Raw genomic sequence first — 21,057 nt, forward strand, 5'->3', positions numbered from 1 at the left:
ATTTAAATAATTAGATGAAATAAATCATTTCTGCCAGGTGTTGACACGTGTCCTATTTGATGACTTTTTCAGATGACTTTCGATTTTTCGTTGAGTCACATGCTACGTGTAAAATTTATGTGACAAATGATCATTGAAATTTTAATTATTGATCAACATTTATTTCACCGAAATTTTGATGTCTACAGTGGTCCTTGGAGGATGAGGAGGCCTTCTTCTTCACCAATTTTGGGGTTCTTGCAGGTATGATCATTAGCGATGGTGATGTGCGACGGATTGTGGTGATCGTTGTTTTGCACGCGCATGAGGAGCTGTAGATTTTTCTGGCTTGTTTTTGTGTGGGCTAGGCTCCAAAGCTGGCTTTGGGCCTGGCCCTGATCCTCTATGTTTTGTTGGCCTTCTTTTTGTGTTAATCTTGTATTTAAGCCTTTTTTGTAATTATTGTCGGTTGATATTGAAATTTACCTGTTAAATCAAAAAATAAAAAACCATATGTGAAACAAGTCAATGCATCTTCTGTGTGTGAATTTTTAACTTGGATCTATTCAATTCAATACCAAGTATTGTTTAGCCTGAAAGCTAACAGTCTTTTATTTTCTTAAAAGCTATCAAATGCCAGTGCGAGATTATTTTTATTAAAAAGCGTTTTTTAACAATGAAACAATGAATCTATGAAAATGTTTGATACTTGTTAAAAATGCCCTAGAAAGCTAGGGTGTGACAAAAACCCAATTACTTTCTAAATGACTCAAACAATCAATGCATTTTTTTCTAACAACCAAGTACATCCAACATTTTTTTTTCGAACAACTAAGAACGATGTATATTTGACAAAATTAAAAAAAAAAAAGAAAAAAGAAAGATAATAAATCAAGAAATCTTGTGCGTCTGTAAATTTTGACAAAAAGTAAAAACCCAGTGCCCGCAGAAGAAAAACATGGGCAGCTGACCTCCCTTTTCTCTGGGCATGTATTTGATGCCTATCGCCTAACCAATCCCTCATTTGCTTATCCTTGTCCACCTACACACCATCAACACTCGTTTTCTCAACTCAACTTATAGATTTTTACAGAGGCAACAATTCAATTCAATTCAAGAATTTAAGCAGCGCAGAAGATGAGCGAGACTTTGAGCACAAGGAACAAAGCAAAGATGATGGGGTTGGATAGCGCGAAGCTGCCAAAAGGGTCAATTCTGGTTCATCTTCTTGCCCTCTCAGTGTTGGGTTTCGTCTTTATAGCTCACGGGAAATTGCCTGAGGTTTCAACAGTGCAGAATGACCCCCCAAATGCGCCCCCTGCATTCTACATTCTTGGGGATTCCTCTGTCGACTGCGGAGACAACACGCTGTTTTACCCACTTGTTCACAGCTCTCTCTCCTTGTATTCCTGCAACGGTTCTTCTGATGCGAGTCTCATTCCTCATCTTCTCGGTAACTCTTATTACTCTCGCTCCGTCTCTTTTCTTTCTTTCTTTCTTGCTTTCGTATGTGATGCTCTGTTTCTTGGACTTCAATTTCTTCTCAATTCTCAAGTAATCTGTGTTGAGCATTTTTCTGATTTGATTTGATTCAGCTTTCTTGAGAATTGGACTGCATATTTCTTGTTGGAATTGAAAACCCATCATTGTCTTGCCAAAACCCGTACAAGTACTAGTTTTGTTTCTCTGAGTTACCCAACTCCGCCAGCTTCAATTTGAATCTGCCCATGCCCACTCTACTGTTAACCCGATCCTAGTAATGAACAAGGTCTCGACTCTCAAGTGTCAAAACCTCTCAGGCCAATAGTAATAAAGCACATCCGAAATGTGGACTGAAATTGTAGCATATTGCTTCATATGATCCTCCTGAGAGTCTTTTTTGATGAAATGTTTTGTGCACACAACAGCTGGGAAGATGGGGATGCCGAGTATCCTACCATTCTACAGTCAACAAAACGGATCCATTGACGGAATACTAAGAGGCCTCAACTTTGGTTCGGCACAAGCAACTATCATGAACCCTAGCGGCCAGAGCTACCAGTCCATAAACCAACAACTCCGCCAAGTTTTCGATTCAATGCAGCTCTTACAACTGCAGCTCAGCCAGGATGTAGCTCTCCATTTCATCAGATCATCCATCTTCTACCTCTCCTTTGGCAAAGACGACTACATCAACCTCTACCTACGCAACGCCTCCTCCTCCTCCGGCGCTGAGAAACCCAAGAACAGTGACCAGGAATTTTCCCACATTTTAGCAAATCAGATGATACATGTCATAAGGAACCTGTACGACATGAATGTGAGGAGGATCATATGCATGGGGATATTGCCCTTGGGATGCACGCCGCGTATGTTGTTGGACGGCCACAATTCCAGTTCCACCAATTCCAATTCTGAACCTGGTGACGAAGGAGACGATGATGTCGGGAGTGGATGCGTGGAGGAGATCAACGAGCAGGTCTCGGAGTACAACAAGGTGCTGCACCAGCAGATAGGCAAGCTCCACGCTGAGTTGCCGGATGCACAGATAGTGTTCTGTGATGTGTACCAAGGAATTACAAAGATCATAAACAACCCGAAACGCTACGGTACGATTACAATTGCCAACGCTTTCTAATTCCATACATTTCAAACGATTGACTGAATGAATGAATGCAGGATTTGAGGAAGTGAAGAGTGCTTGCTGTGGGCTGGGGATGTACGGAGCAGCAATCGGATGCCTTTCGAAAGAAATGGCGTGCCAACAAGATTCAAGCCACGTGTGGTGGGATTTGTACAACCCAACCAAGGGAGTCAACTCCTTGCTTGCTGACTCCGCCTGGAACGGCTTTCCCCTCTCTCGCATTTGCCGCCCTACCACCATCCAGGAATTACTTTCCACCTCCACTACTACCGCCGCCGCCGCCGCCGCCGCCGCTGCTCCGGTCTCGCATCCTCCCACTTGAATTCCTAAATTTCAAATTGAAAATTAATAGGGCTTGATGTAATTGTAGTGATTCCACACTCCTCTGTTCAAATGTGTGCAAATTGCAATTTAAAATTGTAAAAAATCGAAATTTTAAAAACCCCCGACGCTCACATGTCTCGGGGAGGGATTTAATAAGTTAGTGCTAAATTTGAATATTAAACTTACTATATCACTAATAAGGATGAATTTATTTATCAACATTTAAATAATCAACCATCCATCAACATCTACCATGTACTTTAGTTTTCAAAACTTACCTTCAAATTTAGTTTTTTCCGGATTTAATATTCAGTAGGCAACCAAAAGCATCTCTCTCTCACACTCATTGACTCACTCGCTAGCTCGCGTTTTACCCACAAAAGCAATGGCCACAGCAACTCAAGCGACCTTGAGTCTCTTTGCCGCTCCGCTGCCGGCCAAACCCCGCTCTCTCACCATCCGATGCTTAAAGTCCACCACTAGGACCACCAACCCACCCATCGTCGGCCGGAAGCTCCGAGCCGCCGTGATCGGAGCGGGCCCAGCTGGGTCCTCTGCCGCTGAGGCCTTGGCCACCGGCGGAGTGGAGTGTTTCATGTTCGAGCGGAGCGGTCCGTCCACCGCGAAACCATGCGGCGGAGCGATCCCTCTCTGCATGCTTGACGAGTTCGATATCCCATCCCACCTCATCGACCGCCAAGTCACTCGCATGAGGATCTTCTCCCCTTCGAATCTCGCCGTCGATTTCGGCAAAACCCTCCTCCCCCACGAGTTCATCGCCATGCTCCGCCGCGAAGTGCTCGACTCCTACCTCCGCACCCGCGCCCAGTCGCGCGGAGCCAACCTCATCTCAGGCCTCGTCACGGATCTCGAGGTCCCCACCTCGGTCGACGCGCCGTACGTGATCAGCTACACGGCGGACAACAAGCGGGAGTCGCTGGCGGTGGACGTCGTGATCGGGGCGGACGGCGCCAACAGCCGAGTCGCCAAGTCCATCAAGGCCGGAGACTACGCGTGCGCCATTGCGTTCCAGGAGAGGATTAAACTCCCGGACGATAAAATGGACTACTACCAAGATCTCGCCGAGATGTACGTGGGAAACGACGTGTCGCCCGATTTTTACGCGTGGGTTTTTCCCAAGTGCGACCACGTGGCCGTGGGGACTGGCACGGTGTGCTCCAAACAGGATATTAAGGTGTTCCAAAGGGCAATTAGGGCTAGGGCCCATTCTAAAATCAGCGGAGGGAAAGTGATCAAAGTGGAGGCCCATCCGATACCCGAACACCCCCGACCAACACGCGTTAGAGGACGCGTGGCATTGGTTGGAGATGCGGCCGGGTATGTGACGAAATGTTCGGGGGAGGGGATATACTTTGCGGCGAAATCGGGCAGATTGTGCGGCGAAGCGATCGTGAAGGCGTCAGAAGGAGGAGAGAGGATGATAAACGAAGGGGATTTGAAGAGGGAGTATTTGAAAGAGTGGGATGGCAAGTACATTACAACGTTTAGGTTTTTGGATTTGTTGCAAAAGGTGTTTTACGGGAGCGACGCGGCGAGGGAGGCGTTGGTGGAGTTGTGCGGCGACGAGTACGTGCAGCGGATGACGTTTGAGAGTTACTTGTACAAGAAGTTAGCGGATGGGAATAGGTGGGAGGATGCTAAGATGGTTTTGAATACCATTGGGAGTTTGGTGAGGTGTAACATTTTGGGCACGAAAATGGAGGGTTTGAAGTTGTAGTAGGGTTGAGGGATATGGTAATTGTGGTGTGGTGTGGTGGGATCTATCAACTGCTTTCTTCTTGTTTGATTTCTTCATAGGTGAATTTAAGTGTGTCTGGTTGTTTAATTCTAGTACTTGGAAGGTTTTGTAGCAGGTGACGGTTTACTCCAGTGGCAGGAAGTAATGGTGTCTATACACTTTGGTGCAAGTTCAATATCCTTCTTCCAATGCTGTTGTTTGTCAAAAAGATGGTAATGAAATTTGTACGCTGAGATGTGCACTAGCAAATGAACTATTTCTGATTAAAACGGAATTGTATTACACACATGACTGATTGGTTTAGTCTTCACTTTGTTAGTCTCTAACGATAAAAAAAAGTAGTTGAGTATTTTAAAAAAGGCACACGTCATGGGATAAATGCAATCAATAAGCAACTTGGAGTCACCTTCTACGCGAGCTTCAATGAGGCAACCCTGGGTGCTGAAACTTCAGTACAATGGACCAATTGGAATAATAAAACTAGCAGCGTCCTTTCACGTTCATCAAAATTAAGTTTGTAAGAGCTGGGAGAGCAATTCGGGTGGGTTGGATGGTCAACCTAACACTAGCCCAACCTTCACAATTCAAATTTGGGTTGAGTTTGGGCTTACTCGACTTGGGTTCAAATTCGTGTAACTTTATCGAGTTCAATCTTATAATACCTTATTTTGCATGATTTTTCAAATTTTGAATCAAACAACGTCAATCTTAGTTAAAATTCCATTTATACATCACTTTCCCAACAAAAGGAAAAGCAAACAACCTCGAGACTATTTCTAATGTTTCAACCATGCAAAGTTACTGACCAAAAAAAAAACAAAAAAACCATGCAAAATCATAATTACAAGATGTATACCAAAGTCAAAATTACAAGATGTATACCAAAACTTCTGTAGACATGTAAAATTCGTTGCATACAAATGATGCATCACAAAGCTTCATGTGGCATATAACTCATCACAAATGGACAAGTCATCAAAGATATATGACACAAATCAAACAAAGGAAGTACAAATGACATGCCCCGATCCCGATATTCCCTGAATACCAAGATAGGCATGTGCTGGCCGACACCCGAAGGTGACGAAAGCCATTTATTGATTGCAAATGCTGAGAACAAGGAATAGATAAGGTTTATAAATGTAAAAGGATAAAGAATATGCATTTAAGGAACGTGTTTAGAGCACACATCTAATCTAGAACACTAAAAGAATTAATATAAAAATTGGTTGAACAAAGGAGTGGGTCCTACACCGAGAGGACTCGAAGATGCCGATGCGGAAATGCCTGGATGCCGGGATTGTATGCCTCAATTCTATGTCCTGAAGGGGGCGCAAAACAAACATGAGTGGACCAAGTTGATAGACATATAAAAAAGTTATCAACATACTAATCCCTAGGTTTATATAAAGAAAACTACTAGCACAATAAGTGATAGGTTTACTGAAAATCCTAGCATGCCAAAAACATCTCAAAAGACATATCGCGGAAATCAAAATATCAATCGTCTCATAGATCGTCTCGTAAGCACGATGTGCTGCCAGTAAGATCACTGAATAAATATAACTCCTGACCCTATGCCAGCACTATGGTCTCTGCGCCCGTAGCCAGAGATTACCAACTCCCGACCCAATGCCTGCTCCATGTCCCTTAGCCCGTAGCTAGGGATTATTTCTCCTGACCTATCTGCCAACACCAGATCCTCGCCCTAGGCGGCATAGTGTCCAATAGGTATGCACACATAGTTACGCCTCTCATAAATAATCACTTCATAATATAAAGTCATCCATCGTCTATAATATAAAAAGGGGTTTCTAAAACATGTTCTAGCATCCTATCGTCATCCATCAGATAGTCTACCAGTTCATGGTTTTTATAGAAAATACAATATATCAAACTATAGCTCAATATAGACTAATAATTAATTCCTCACAAAAAACGAGACGATAAACAACATATTCCATAAACATGCTTAACATAAAATGAGTTCGTAAACTCGTAAGGCATGCTATTCATTTATGTAATTAAACTATGAAATCATGTAATTTTAGAAAGGGCCCATTTACAGATACTCCGTAGCAGCAGAATTGTGCGGAAAAGGATTAGGGAGGTCCCAACTAGAAACTTCACCTAAGCAAAAAAAAAAAATGTACAATTTATCAAACTACCCAACTATAGAATTTCAAGAAATGGAAATGGGTCTTGGGTTTGGATCCGAATTAGGGTTTAGGTTTAGGTTAAATAAGGTTAGGACCTATTGGGTTTTGGGTTTGGATAGTTTAGGAACAAAGGGGTGGTTTGGGCACACACAGTACACGCACACGCCAACACACATACATGCATGCATGCACAACACACATGCACTCATATACGCACACACAGTACACGCACACAATATAGTACAAATATACACTCACATCATGTACACATACACTTGCACTAAACACACATACACTCACATGGCACAACACACACACACACGTAACACACCATACACGTGCACACACATGCGCCACACACACAAACCACATACACTCACACATTCACACGGACACACCCACACACACACACATCGCAGTCCACACCACACATACACTTTACTGCACACACACACGACACTGCCCAACAAACAACAAGGTAATTAATTACCTGGGATAGTATTCAAAGGAGTTCGAGTGCCCACATCTTCGAAATCGTTGAAAAACGCTCGGGTTTCACCGTCAGAGACTGAGACAGGGAGTATGGGTGTATGCAGAGAGTTAGTCCCACGATTTCAAGCTTAGGTTAGCCCAAGCACACAACAAAAGCCAAAATTGAGCTAAAACCAAACAAGGCAGTCACCACCTTGCTTCAAACTCAGCGACATTCGCTGGAATTCGTCGTTGAGGGTGGCATGCATGCACATATTCAAAACAAGGTTTAAACCCTTAGATTTTCGACATAAACACGCATCACAGACCAGATTATAACCCATCAAGAGAGGGATTAAACCATACCTGAGATGGAGTTCGAGAGAGCTTAAGTATGCGTTAATGGCAGAGCACATAGAGGTGCCTTAATGACACATGCAAGGCTACAAGTGGATACCCCATGTCCCAAAGGTTTGAGGTTCAGATTTTTGGGTTTTGGTTTGGTTGAAAATGGCGTGGGTGATGGTGGTTTCCTTCTCGACGTCAGAAAGGTAAAAGAGAGTGTTTAGAGAGAGAGAGAGAGAGATAGAGAGGTTTTCAGATTGAGAGAGAGAGAGATAGATGGACAAGGAGAAGATGATGATGATGTCGAGGAGTGAGTGCGTACGGGAGTGTGGTGATGGGTGTGTGTGTGTGTGTGGATCTGAGAACAAGAGAGAGATACGGGAGATAGAGTTTGAAATGGGAGAGCTGGAAGAGAGAACAGAGGGGGTCACGGGGTGGGGGAAAAGGGAAGAAAAGAATGAGGAGTTAGGGTGCTGCCAAGTAGCAGCTAGGGAGTGGAGGAGAAAAAAAAATGTTTAATTTCAATAAAACTTTGGGAATTTATAAACTTACATATAAATTTGGGGGTAGGGTTTAACAATTTACTCCCCTTAAAAAGAATTTCGTCCTCGAAATTTAAAATCACTTACTAAACTAAAATACTCAAAAATAGGAAGAAGAACATATGTATAAAGAGTAATCAAGTCAAAGTGGGTGCACAAAAGAGAATATGCCACACCGTCGCGAGCGGGTTGGAAAACCCTCTATCATGCCTCCAAGCTCACTTTCTTCTCCACCAGTGTAAAAGTAGAAACATACTTTATAAAGATATAAAGTCGAAAACACAAAATAGTTTAAGGTCAAAAGTAAGTACGTAAAATATGATAACGTCAACATATATATTTAATAACATATAGGTTAAAAATTTCGTGCTGAACTTAAAACTGAAAACGGAAATACTTCCCCCAAAACATTTGTAACGACAAAAACAAATAACTAAAGTAAAGGAAGTTATAATACTTGTACTGAAAACCAAAATTGAAAATGAGAGTGGGTCTCGCCCAAGAATTTGTAAACTCACGTACTCCAAGAATAGATGTGTCTTTAGGTCGAATCCCAAGAATAATAATTCCATGACAGCTGCCGTAAACGAATCTTCTTGCCCACTTGCTTAACGAACCCAACGAATAAGTTATCGATAACACACTCGGTCGCCCGCGATATTGATCACACATTCGTCGTCTCAATAGGCAAGAAGGATTTCCTGAGGATGCACAATTTCACACGTCATAATTTGATCCTCCAAATACAAGCTCGCACAACTCCTTTATCAACTAGTGTTGCATGTAGCAACTTTCGTACCATGTCGCAACAAATGCCATACTCAAATCGAACAAAATAAGAATATCGTCATAAAACTTTATCCAGCACCAAGCATCTTATCCTCCTCAGTTCTTCCAAATGTGACCAACTACTCAAGTGTTTCACCAGTAAAAGACCCTTTTGAAAACTGTACCTTAGGATTCAAGACAAGTGGCTACCATGTTAGTAGTAGGCCCAAAAGCTCGAGCCAAGCAAGCAGAAAACGAGACGTCACCTTTCCCAACAGGTAGTATCTCTTGGGAACCGTTGTAGTGCTCAATCCACCTCTCCACTTTTTCTTAGTTGTAGATTTCTAGTCAAACAAGTTCAATGTTGGAGGAAAGAAGAAGGATTCTCAAGTGATCAACCTAAAAACAAAAGGAAGTACACACCTTTCAAGAGAAGTGTAAAGATTATCCGATTCTCGCCTCGACCATGCTGTAGTGCAATCCCAGAGTGTACTAAAAAGATTTGCTAGAAGTGTTTCGACAACCACGTACTCACAAACAAAAGAGTCTTGGAGTGAAGTAGTGAAAAGATGTGTTGAGACGAACACATCACATCATCGAAAAGGTCTACCAGAGTAAGATATGATGGTTATGAATTGTAGCAAGACAATGAGTGGTGACCATTCAATTCAGCGTGAAGATAATGATGCAATCAGTTGATCACTTACACTATAATCTTCACCAATCTCTTACCAAAAGACGGCTTAACTTCACACCCACATAGAATTCTTTCTGGTAAGCTTGTGAAAAGATTATGCTCTTTACGTTCCTGTCTAAATCGATAAGAATTTGGCGCACACTTCCGCCGAATCGATCGATCGTGAATTCCTTACTGATTGAGTGAGAAACCATGTTGAGAAGGCTGAAGGAACACTCAAGAATTTGAGGGTCAAAGAAAGTCCTTCAAAACTGAAGTACAAGATATTTGGTTTTGAATGAGAAACCATGCCAAGAACAAAAGTTTTTTTTTTTTTCCCTCAGTGAAATGTTCTGGCATGATCCAGTTTACATTGAGAAACAAACAAGCGAAGGAAAGTGAAGATGCAAAAATAGAAGTCACTATTTATGATTATTTGGCTAATCATCACAATAAGGTTGACGATGTTGGAAGTATGCCCACAAAGCCACTCATTTGATGTAATAGCTTTTGGAATACTTATTGTATTAAACTTTTATATGTTTAATGAAGGGCAAAGCTTATTGTTAATCACTATTTATTGTATCATGTGTTTAAGCAATAAGGGAATCCAAGGAATGTATTTGTTCTAAGAGATAAGTGATCTAATGAGTTAGATTATCGAGACCTTTCTCTTATGTTCATTCCTAAAACGTTCCTAGCCATAGGATTGCCAATTGGGCATTGATAATCCGCTAAGGTTAGTATGTGTTATGTTGACTCAAACGTGAGTATGAACTAGTCTCAAGTCATTTGGTGTTGGACACTGAGACAAACACATAGGTGCTCGAAAAGGTAATCGAGTACACTGAACGTCGATCAAAAGAGAGTTCGAACATACATGTCATGTATGAACTCTAAAGTTGCAATATGCAAAGTAGTCCTTTGACCTGAGGCATCATGGATGTCTAATGGTTAGGTCCTTGATCTTTGATCATGTCAACGGCATTCCTTCGGATTGTCCACGGCATTGTTGGGGTCAAGCTATCTAGTCATGTAGGCATATGAATGCACAACAAGGGATCTCTAACCTTCCATGGTGGAAGGAGAATACTCTAAGATATGATTCCAAAGTCTTTGGCCAAAGCATATGAATATGACTTAGGAAGTTTGTTTCAAATCATATTCAAAGGAATCATATAGGAAAGTATCACATTGGATAGTAGACATGAAACAAACTATCACTTAAACAATGTGATTAAGAGTATTGTATTAGAGAAGGACCGTATTGCATTGTAGTTGTAACTGGATAGGTTCTCCAACCAATTCTACTTAGCTTGGGTAACCATGATATGCTGCTAGGTGTCACTCATGGTTTGTGGAAGCCCTGAAGATTAGCAAACACTAATCTTAAGGGAGAATTGAAATGTGGTTTCAATTCACAATCGATCGTTAAGAGTAACATCGCCCACTGCCTCGCTAATTGGAACCTAATGGATCGCACACCACATAAGGATGTTAGTGAAGAAATTATATGAAATGGATAAGCAATTAAATGGTTTAATTGAAGAATGGTCAAGATTAATTAATTAGTTAATTAATTATACGAAAAGTTCGTATTGGGCTTATATGTTGGTTTTGGGTTTCGGGGCCCAAAAGTGTTTTGGTCCACAAGGCCCATTATGTTTAAGTTGTATGACAACTAAAACAAAATGGGCAATTTAGCCCAATAACAAGGAGAGGCCGGCCATTAGGGTGAATGGGCAAGCTTGCTTAATTACAAGTTTGCCACTCACCAAAGAAAATGTTATAAAAGCAACTTTATAGCAATTTTCTCATTTAGGGTTTTCTAATAGAAATTGGGTGAAACATTTTCTCTCTTTTTCTACATAGAGGCCGGCCACTTAGAGGATTTTTACTAGCATCTAAAATCTCTCTAAGTCATCCATATCATCTTCACAATATACAACCTTGGTGAAGAGACTTAGAGACATCAAGCTTTTGATGTTTTTGGAGAACAAATCTTTTTTCCTCTAATCATCAAAGGAGCACTAAAGGGAGGAAAACACAAGGAGGATTCAAGGAGCTTGGAGGTGACTTGAAGGCCCTCCACTTGGGTGAATCCCTTGTGTAAACAAGGATGAGCTTCAAGGGTAAAGAATCACTAAATCTTTACTTCTCTTTAATTTTGTTAAAGAGTTTATTTTGGTTCACCATATACTAGGCTTTGAAAGTCATGGGTTTTATGAATTGTTTTTGGATGCATGCCTACTTTAAAGTGTTGATAGCTTGCATGTGTATTCAAATGTTCATACTTGTTCTTAGCTAGGACAAAATTTTTCCTTCAAGTGGTATCAGAGCCTAGGCCTAGTGTATGGTGAATCCTTTTGGGTTTTGTGATGTTCATATTTTGTGATTTAAATGTTGTAAATGTTACAAGCTTTGTTCTTGCTTTTGAATATATAAATTTTGCTAGAAAATTTAGCATCTCAAATGTTGTAGATGTATTTCATTTAAGCATGAATATTGGAACTAAAATTTGGTGCCATGAGTTTTGGGAAATTCGGCCAAATCCTTAGGGTGACTTTTTGGGTTCATGTTTGTCTTGTTAAAATGGTTTTAAGGTGACTTTTGGAACCCCTAAGTACCCTACGATATTAGCCCTCTTTTGAGAGGTGAAAAATTGAGTTTTGGTGAATGAAAACATCCATGGAACTATTATGAGTTTTCATGGTGTTCTTCATTGTTCTTGGTGTTCTTGCCAAGAACATAAAGTTTTGAAGTTTTGATTCAAAAATTTTATGTTTTTCATAAAGTTTTGGTATATTATTGATTTATTATTTGATGGGTGATGTTATTGGTGAGATGTGATGAAATGTTTTATTGTTTTGTCATAAACTTTAAGTCTTTCTTACAAACCATCACCTTCACCTTTAACCTCACCTAATAAAATCAACTTGCAAAAACTTTTTAGAAATTTTTTCAATTTTTCATTAAATGGCCGGCCACCCCTAGTGGGGGTCCTTTTGGGGCCTTTTGTGCAATTAACATAAAGTTTTGATACTTTTGTGTTTTTTGTATTTTGGCCCAAAAGTTTACGTTTTTACGTTTAGGCCCTAAAACTCTAAAGGACAAATTGTTTTGATCCCTTAATGATGTTTTTACATTATTAAAATTTTGGGATCTAGTTGTATTTACATGAAGTTGTGGACTATTGTGTTTATACAAAGTAACCCCAAAAGTTTTTGTATTTGCATTATGGCCCAATTGTTGTGGTCATAGTTTCCTTTTGGCCCAAATAAAATGAGAACAAAATTGTTTTGTCTCTTTAATGAGAATTGGATTTTCATTCTATTTAGTTCCATTTAAATCAATTCTATGGATCCAAAAACCAATTGTTTAAAGTTGTTTTCTTAGTTAATGTGGTTGATTAAGAAAAGGGTGATTATGAACCAAAGGCCATGATAATTGAGCTATGTGATTGGCCGATATACATTTTGAATGTTTGGGTTTTAGTAGTATAGATTTGAATGTAATTTGATTAATTCTATTTGTTGTAAATGGACATAAGTCCATCATTTGATTTATGTTGTAAAAGGGCATAAGCCCTTATTATTATTTCATGTATTCCTTTTTGTTTATATGTATGCAAAATGGAATAGTTGGGTCCAACGCCCAATAGGAAATAACGGTTTAATTGGATTAAACGCGTAACTAAAATCAACAACTATCTACCTTAAACCCAAGGTCCAACACAAGGCTCGTGTTGGATCAAATCAAACGGTTCATAATCATCCTAAAACCTAATATGACTATATAGTCCATATGAGGATGCAATGCATTCGTTAGTAGTTCCATATAGTCTCGCTTGTTTCAACGAAACAGTGGGAGTATTATATGCTACTAAATCATATTGACTTGGACCAATAGTTGTGATAGGCCCAAGTTCTTTTAATATGATTAAAATGTTTTGATGTAGCCCAAAACTACTCCCTCAAATCAAATATTAAGTTGATAAGCGAGAGATGTTTTGAACATCTCTTCGTAGGCCTTCCACCGTGGTGGGTTCCAAGCGTTTGTGACTCATGCACCGGCTTCACCCTATCATGGGGAAGTACAAAGCATGTGCTTACATCCAGGAGGAATTCATATACATATGATGAGGTGAATGTAGGCAACGAGGATAGCCGACATCGTATCATCGTGAGGCTATTCTTGAACCCCTATACAAACTAAGCATGGTGGGAATAACTTAACTAAGTGCAATGAAGCCGACATCGTATCATCGTGAGGCAACATTCTCTAGAGGCCAAACGGATGGGTAATTACAAAAGTTGTAAATGAATAATGCGTTATTCTCTCATCATTATTTTTGCTAGCCAACATCGTATCATCGTGAGGTGGGCTTGGTAATGGTGAGTCTCCCATAACCCGCTAAGAGTTCAATATAATTCTCGAATTCTATTGAGGGATGTGGAATTTGCCAAAAATAGTGGGTGGTACTATTTGATTCAAAGACCCAATCAAATAGTTTTAAACAAACAATCTAATACGATTTCTGTTATGTTATGTAGTGAACGACATGCCTAAAATTATACCCACCATTATACTTGACAAAAATGGCCTTAAGGGCCAACGTTTCCTTGCTTGGTATTGCCACATTGAGAATGTCTCAAAGGTGAAAGACATATTGTATGTGCTTAAGCAATCCCCTCCTCATGTACCTCCTACGAAATTAGCTTCAAAGGAGGAGTGTCAAAACTATGTTAGACACTATGAGGATGACTTACAAGCCAAATGCTTAATCCTCACTTCACTTAGTAAGGAGCTTATGAAGCTACATAAGCACATGGACACTTCTTGTGCCATGGTTGAAAGTTTGCATAAGATGCATGACATTGAGACTAGTAATGTACGATTCTCAAATGTTTGTAGTCTAATGAATGCCAAAATGGCAATGGGGACATCGGTCTATAAACATGGATAAAAGATGGAAAAGATATTTAAAGATCTTAAAAGTTTAGGAACTTCCATCGATGGGAAAATGGCCCAAGATTTTTTCCTTGCATCTCTCTCGGATGATTTCACTAAGTTTATTGTAAACTATAAAGTGAATAGATTCGATCATTCTTTGAAAGAGATGATTGACATGTGCTGTAAATTTGAAAAAGGTTTCAAAATAGACAGTGGGAGTGAGAATGCAAACATAAGGAAAAGGTTGCATAAGAAGAAGGCAAAGAAATCCAAAGGAACATGCTTTCATTGTGGAAAGGATGAACGTTGGAAGAAGAAATACAGGGTGCGCATTGCGAGCCTTATGACACGAACTTTTGAAGAGACTATTTCTGTCATAGAGAGTGCTTTTACAGTGAGCTCCAGTTCCTGGATATTTGATTCAGGCGCTAGTCAACATATCTGTAATACGATGCAGGGACTAGTGGGGAGCAAATCACTGCGCAATAATGAGATGGTTGTGCGAGTTGGGAACGGCACTAAAATCTCTGCAAAAGCAATAGGCACCTACATGCTTAACCTACCCTCTGGGGAAGTCCTGGAACTTAAAAATTGTTTATATTTTCCTTCATGTATAAAGAATTTGATTTCCATCTCTAAGCTTTTACGAGATGGGCACTCAGTATTGTTTGACAAAATGAGTTGCACTTTATACTTGAACGGTCGTATTATCTCTCATGGTAATATGATAGAGGGACTTTTTCACCTAGAGACGAATAGTGGGATGCACTGTATTGCGAGCAGGAATACCTCAAAACCCAAAAGGGCTAGAGAAGAAGTTAACCAAGAAAAGATGTGGCATCTTAAACTTGGACATGTGAACCTTGAAAAGATTCACAAGATGTCGAAAGACGGATACATCCACCCATTAGGTAATGACCGGATGGGTACTTGTGAATGTTGCTTGAAAGGGAAAATGACCAAATCTCCATTTACTGGAAAAGGAGAGCGTGCCACTGAAATTCTAGGGTTAATCCACACTGACGTATGTGGACCTATGTCTACTACGTCGAGAGGAGGCTTCTCCTACTATATCACATTCACCGACGATCACTCTCGGTTTGGCTATGTGTATCTTATGAAGTACAAGTCAGAATCCTTTGAAAGGTTCAAAGAATTCAAGAATGAAGTTGAGAAGCAAACTGGGAAACAGATAAAGATCCTAAGATCGGATCGAGGGGGTGAATATCTGAGTAACGAGTTCCTAGATTATCTCAAAGAGTGTGGAATAATATCACAGTGGACTCCACCGGGAACTCCACAACTCAATGGAGTTTCTGAAAGGAGAAATCGAACCTTGATGAACATGGTTCGTTCTATGATGAGTTCTGCTGATCTACCAGTAACATTCTGGGGATACGCTCTATATACAGCAGCTTACTTGCTTAATAGAGTACCTTCCAAATCAGTTTCACAAACGCCCTATGAGATATGGCATGGAAGAAAGCCAAGTCTTAAACACATTAAGATTTGGGGTTGTGAAGCATATGTCAAGAAGCTTGAAGCTACTAAGCTTGAAGCGAGATCAGTAAGATGCTATTTTGTGGGATATCCTAAAGAAACTATGGGATATGAGTTCTACCATCCTGACGACCAGAAAGTCTTTGTCGCCAGAACTGCTAAGTTTCTAGAGGACGAATTCGTTCTCAAAGGGACTATAAGCAAACAGATGGAAATTAATGAGATTAATAATGAACCACAAACAAGCACTAGACATATTGACAACCTTGTTCCTGAACCCCTGGCTCCACGTAGATCTGAACGGGTTAGTAAGCCACCTAAGAGGTATGGCTTAGACAATGACTTTGATGAATTGTACCTTCTAGGTGACAATGAAACAAAGGAGGACCCTAGAGACTACACTGAAGCAATGTCCGACATTGATTCAAAGAGATGGCAAGAGGCCATGAAATCCGAGATGGATTCCATGTATCAAAATCAGGTCTGGACTTTTGTAGACCCTCCAGAAGGTATTGTACCAGTTGGAAACAAATGGGTCTTCAAGAGGAAGATAGGCGTTGATGGGAACGTGGAGACTTATAAGGCTAGATTGGTAGCCAAGGGTTACAGGCAAAGAGAAGGGATTGACTATGAAGAAACTTTCTCTCCTGTAGCCATGATTAAGTCCATTCGGATTTTGCTTGCTATAGCTGCGTACCATGATTATGAGATCTGGCAAATGGACGTGAAGACGGCCTTTCTGAACGGCTACCTAGAGGAAGAGCTCTATATGACTCAACCCGAAGGTTTCGTGTCCAAGTCTGAAAAGACTAAGGTATGCAAGCTTCAAAGGTCCATTTATGGACTCAAGCAAGCCTCCAGGAGTTGGAACATTCGTTTCGACACTGAAATCAAAACGTTTGGTTTTACTCAAAACGAAGACGACAATTGTGTTTATCAAAAAGTCGTTGGGGATGCAGTTGTATTCCTAGTGTTATATGTAGATGACATATTACTATTCGGGAATGACACTGCAATACTTTCTTCTGTAAAAGTGTGGTTGTCCAAAACCTTCCACATGAAAGATTTAGGAGATGCATCTTATGTACTTGGGATAAAGCTTTATCGTGATAGATCCAGAAAATTAATTGGATTATCCTAATCTATGTACATTGATAAGGTGCTAAGTAGGTTCGAGATGGAACAATGTAAGAAAGGCTTTCTTCCTGTAAGACATGGAATTCACCTTTCTAAGTCCATGGAACCTAAGACTCCTGAAGAGATAAGGCATATGAGTAGAATTCCTTATGCTTCAGCCATAGGAAGTCTCATGTATGCCATGATATGCACAAGGCCTGATATCGCATATGCTGTGAGCATTACTAGTCGATATCAATCTAACCCAGGATTAGAACACTGGGCAACTGTCAAGACGGTCCTTAAGTACTTAAGAAGAACTAAGGACATGTTCCTCGTATATGGAGGAGCATCAGAGTTGCGAGTGGAAGGCTATACAGACGCAGATTTCCAATCTGACGTCGATGATAGAAGTTCCAACTCCGGATATGTATTCACTCTGAATGGTGGGGCTGTCAGTTGGAAAAGCAAGAAGCAAAGTGTAATTGCTGATTCCACGACAGAGGCTGAATATGTCGCTACAGCTGAAGCCGGCAAAGAAGCGTTCTGGATGAAGAAGTTCATTACTGAACTTGGAGTGGTTCCAACCATTACATCACCAGTAACTTTATACTGTGATAATAGTGGGGCGATAGCTCAAGCCAAGGAACCAAGGGCACATCAAAAGAACAAGCATTTTGATAGGCGCTTTAATATCATTAGAAGATATGCTGCCGAGGGGAAAGTCAACATCCTCAAAGTTGCCTCAGCCGATAACGTAGCAGATCCACTGACAAAGCCAATGTCTCAAATCCAGCTTGATCGTCATATGGATAAGATGGGTATTAGATACATGGGAAGATGGCTTTGAGTGCAAGTGGGAGATTGTTGGAAGTATGCCCACAAAGCCACTCATTTGATGTAATAGCTTTTGGAATACTTATTGTATTAAACTTTTATATGTTTAATGAAGGGCAAAGCTTATTGTTAATCACTATTTATTGTATCATGTGTTTAAGCAATAAGGGAATCCAAGGAATGTATTTGTTCTAAGAGATAAGTGATCTAATGAGTTAGATTATCGAGACCTTTCTCTTATGTTCATTCCTAAAACGTTCCTAGCCATAGGATTGCCAATTGGGCATTGACAATCCGCTAAGGTTAGTATGTGTTATGTTGACTCAAACGTGAGTATGAACTAGTCTCAAGTCATTTGGTGTTGGACACTGAGACAAACACATAGGTGCTCGAAAAGGTAATCGAGTACACTGAACGTCGATCAAAAGAGAGTTCGAACATACATGTCATGTATGAACTCTAAAGTTGCAATATGCAAAGTAGTCCTTTGACCTGAGGCATCATGGATGTCTAATGGTTAGGTCCTTGATCTTTGATCATGTCAACGGCATTCCTTCGGATTGTCCACGGCATTGTTGGGGTCAAGCTATCTAGTCATGTTGGCATATGAATGTACAACAAGGGATCTCTAACCTTCCATGGTGGAAGGAGAATACTCTAAGATATGATTCCAAAGTCTTTGGCCAAAGCATATGAATATGACTTAGGAAGTTTGTTTCAAATCATATTCAAAGGAATCATATAGGAAAGTATCACATTGGATAGTAGACATGAAACAAACTATCACTTAAACAATGTGATTAAGAGTATTGTATTAGAGAAGGACCGTATTGCATTGTAGTTGTAACTGGATAGGTTCTCCAACCAATTCTACTTAGCTTGGGTAACCATGATATGCTGCTAGGTGTCACTCATGGTTTGTGGAAGCCCTGAAGATTAGCAAACACTAATCTTAAGGGAGAATTGAAATGTGGTTTCAATTCACAATCGATCGTTAAGAGTAACATCGCCCACTGCCTCGCTAATTGGAACCTAATGGATCGCACACCACATAAGGATGTTAGTGAAGAAATTATATGAAATGGATAAGCAATTAAATGGTTTAATTGAAGAATGGTCAAGATTAATTAATTAGTTAATTAATTATACGAAAAGTTCGTATTGGGCTTATATGTTGGTTTTGGGTTTCGGGGCCCAAAAGTGTTTTGGTCCACAAGGCCCATTATGTTTAAGTTGTATGACAACTAAAACAAAATGGGCAATTTAGCCCAATAACAAGGAGAGGCCGGCCATTAGGGTGAATGGGCAAGCTTGCTTAATTACAAGTTTGCCACTCACCAAAGAAAATGTTATAAAAGCAACTTTATAGCAATTTTCTCATTTAGGGTTTTCTAATAGAAATTGGGTGAAACATTTTCTCTCTTTTTCTACATAGAGGCCGGCCACTTAGAGGATTTTTACTAGCATCTAAAATCTCTCTAAGTCATCCATATCATCTTCACAATATACAACCTTGGTGAAGAGACTTAGAGACATCAAGCTTTTGATGTTTTTGGAGAACAAATCTTTTTTCCTCTAATCATCAAAGGAGCACTAAAGGGAGGAAAACACAAGGAGGATTCAAGGAGCTTGGAGGTGACTTGAAGGCCCTCCACTTGGGTGAATCCCTTGTGTAAACAAGGATGAGCTTCAAGGGTAAAGAATCACTAAATCTTTACTTCTCTTTAATTTTGTTAAAGAGTTTATTTTGGTTCACCATATACTAGGCTTTGAAAGTCATGGGTTTTATGAATTGTTTTTGGATGCATGCCTACTTTAAAGTGTTGATAGCTTGCATGTGTATTCAAATGTTCATACTTGTTCTTAGCTAGGACAAAATTTTTCCTTCAGACGAGTTTCTTAGCCAAGAGGGAAACAGGTCTAAGCTCAAAGAATAGTTAAAAAAACTGCTTATAAGATTTGACGAGGCCAAAAACATTTCGAAATTCACAATACTTGTTGGAAGTATGCCCACAAAGCCACTCATTTGATGTAATAGCTTTTGGAATACTTAATGTATTAAACTATTATATGTTTAATGAAGGGCAAAGCTTATTGTTAATCACTATTTATTGTATCATGTGTTTAAGCAACAAGGGAATCCAAGGAATGTATTTGATCTAAGAGAGAAGTGATTTAAGTAAGTTAGATTAACGAGACATTTCTCTTATGTTCATTCCTAAAACGTTCCTAGCCATAGGATTGCCAATTGGGCATTGACAATCCGCTAAGGTTAGTATGTGTTATGTCAACTCAAGCGTGAGTATGACTAGTCTCAAGTCATTTAGTGTTGGACACTAAGACAAACACATAGGTGCTTGAAAGAGTAATCGAGTACACTGAACAACGATCAAACGAGAGTTCGAACATACATGTCATGTAAGAACTCGTAAGTTGCAATATGCAAAGTAGTCATTTGACCTGAGGCATCATAGATGTCTAATGGTTAGGTCCTTGATCTTTGATCATGTCAAAGGCATTCCATCGAGAGTGTCCACAGCATTGTTGGGGTCAAGCTATCTAGTCATGTAGGCATATGAATGCACAACAAGGGATCTCTAACCTTCCATAGTGGAAGGAGAATACTCTAAGATATGATTCGGGAGTCTTTGGCCAAAGCATACGAATATGACTTAGGAAGTATGTTCCAAATCATATTCAATTGAATCATATAGATAAGTATTACATTGGATAGTAGACATGAAACAAACTATCACTCAAACAATGTGATTAAGAGTATTGTATTAGAGAAAGACCGTATTGCATTGAAATTGTAACTGGATAGGTTCTCCAACCAATTCTATTTAGCTTGGGTAGCCATGACATGCTGCTAGGTGTCACTCATGGTTTGTGGAAGCCCTAAAGATTAGCAAACACTAATCTTCAACAAAGGGAGAATTGAAATGTTGTTTCAATTCACAATCGATTGTTAAGAGTAACAATCGCCCATTGCCTTGCTAATTGGA

General features: G+C 40.0%; 2 protein-coding genes across 2 annotated transcripts; both read left to right on the forward strand.

Annotated features, from left to right (window-relative positions):
* Window positions 1-652: 652 nt before the first annotated feature.
* Window positions 653-3,165, forward strand: LOC126591305 (GDSL esterase/lipase At1g71250-like). The gene is made up of 3 exons (XM_050256957.1): window positions 653-1,432; window positions 1,887-2,567; window positions 2,638-3,165. The coding sequence occupies exons 1-3, from the start codon at window positions 1,117-1,119 to the stop codon at window positions 2,922-2,924; spliced, it is 1,284 nt and encodes a 427-aa protein (XP_050112914.1). The 5' UTR covers window positions 653-1,116; the 3' UTR covers window positions 2,925-3,165.
* Window positions 3,166-3,204: 39 nt separating this feature from the next.
* Window positions 3,205-4,959, forward strand: LOC126591304 (geranylgeranyl diphosphate reductase, chloroplastic-like). Its single transcript, XM_050256956.1, has one exon. It carries the CDS (start codon window positions 3,312-3,314, stop codon window positions 4,662-4,664), a length of 1,353 nt encoding a protein of 450 aa, XP_050112913.1. The 5' UTR covers window positions 3,205-3,311; the 3' UTR covers window positions 4,665-4,959.
* Window positions 4,960-21,057: the final 16,098 nt, after the last annotated feature.

The sequence above is a fragment of the Malus sylvestris genome, chromosome 11, assembly GCF_916048215.2.
Source record: "Malus sylvestris chromosome 11, drMalSylv7.2, whole genome shotgun sequence".
In the NCBI taxonomy this organism is placed as follows: Eukaryota; Viridiplantae; Streptophyta; class Magnoliopsida; order Rosales; family Rosaceae; genus Malus; species Malus sylvestris.

Excerpts from the sequence above, each read along its gene's own strand:
- LOC126591305 (XM_050256957.1), top strand. The coding sequence starts at position 1,117 with ATGAGCGAGACTTTGAGCACAAGGAACAAAGCAAAGATGATGGGGTTG. Across the intron at positions 1,433-1,886 it reads TCTCATTCCTCATCTTCTCG|CTGGGAAGATGGGGATGCCG; the intron begins GTAACTCTTATT and ends TGCACACAACAG. Across the intron at positions 2,568-2,637 it reads AAACAACCCGAAACGCTACG|GATTTGAGGAAGTGAAGAGT; the intron begins GTACGATTACAA and ends GAATGAATGCAG.
- LOC126591304 (XM_050256956.1), top strand. The coding sequence starts at position 3,312 with ATGGCCACAGCAACTCAAGCGACCTTGAGTCTCTTTGCCGCTCCGCTG.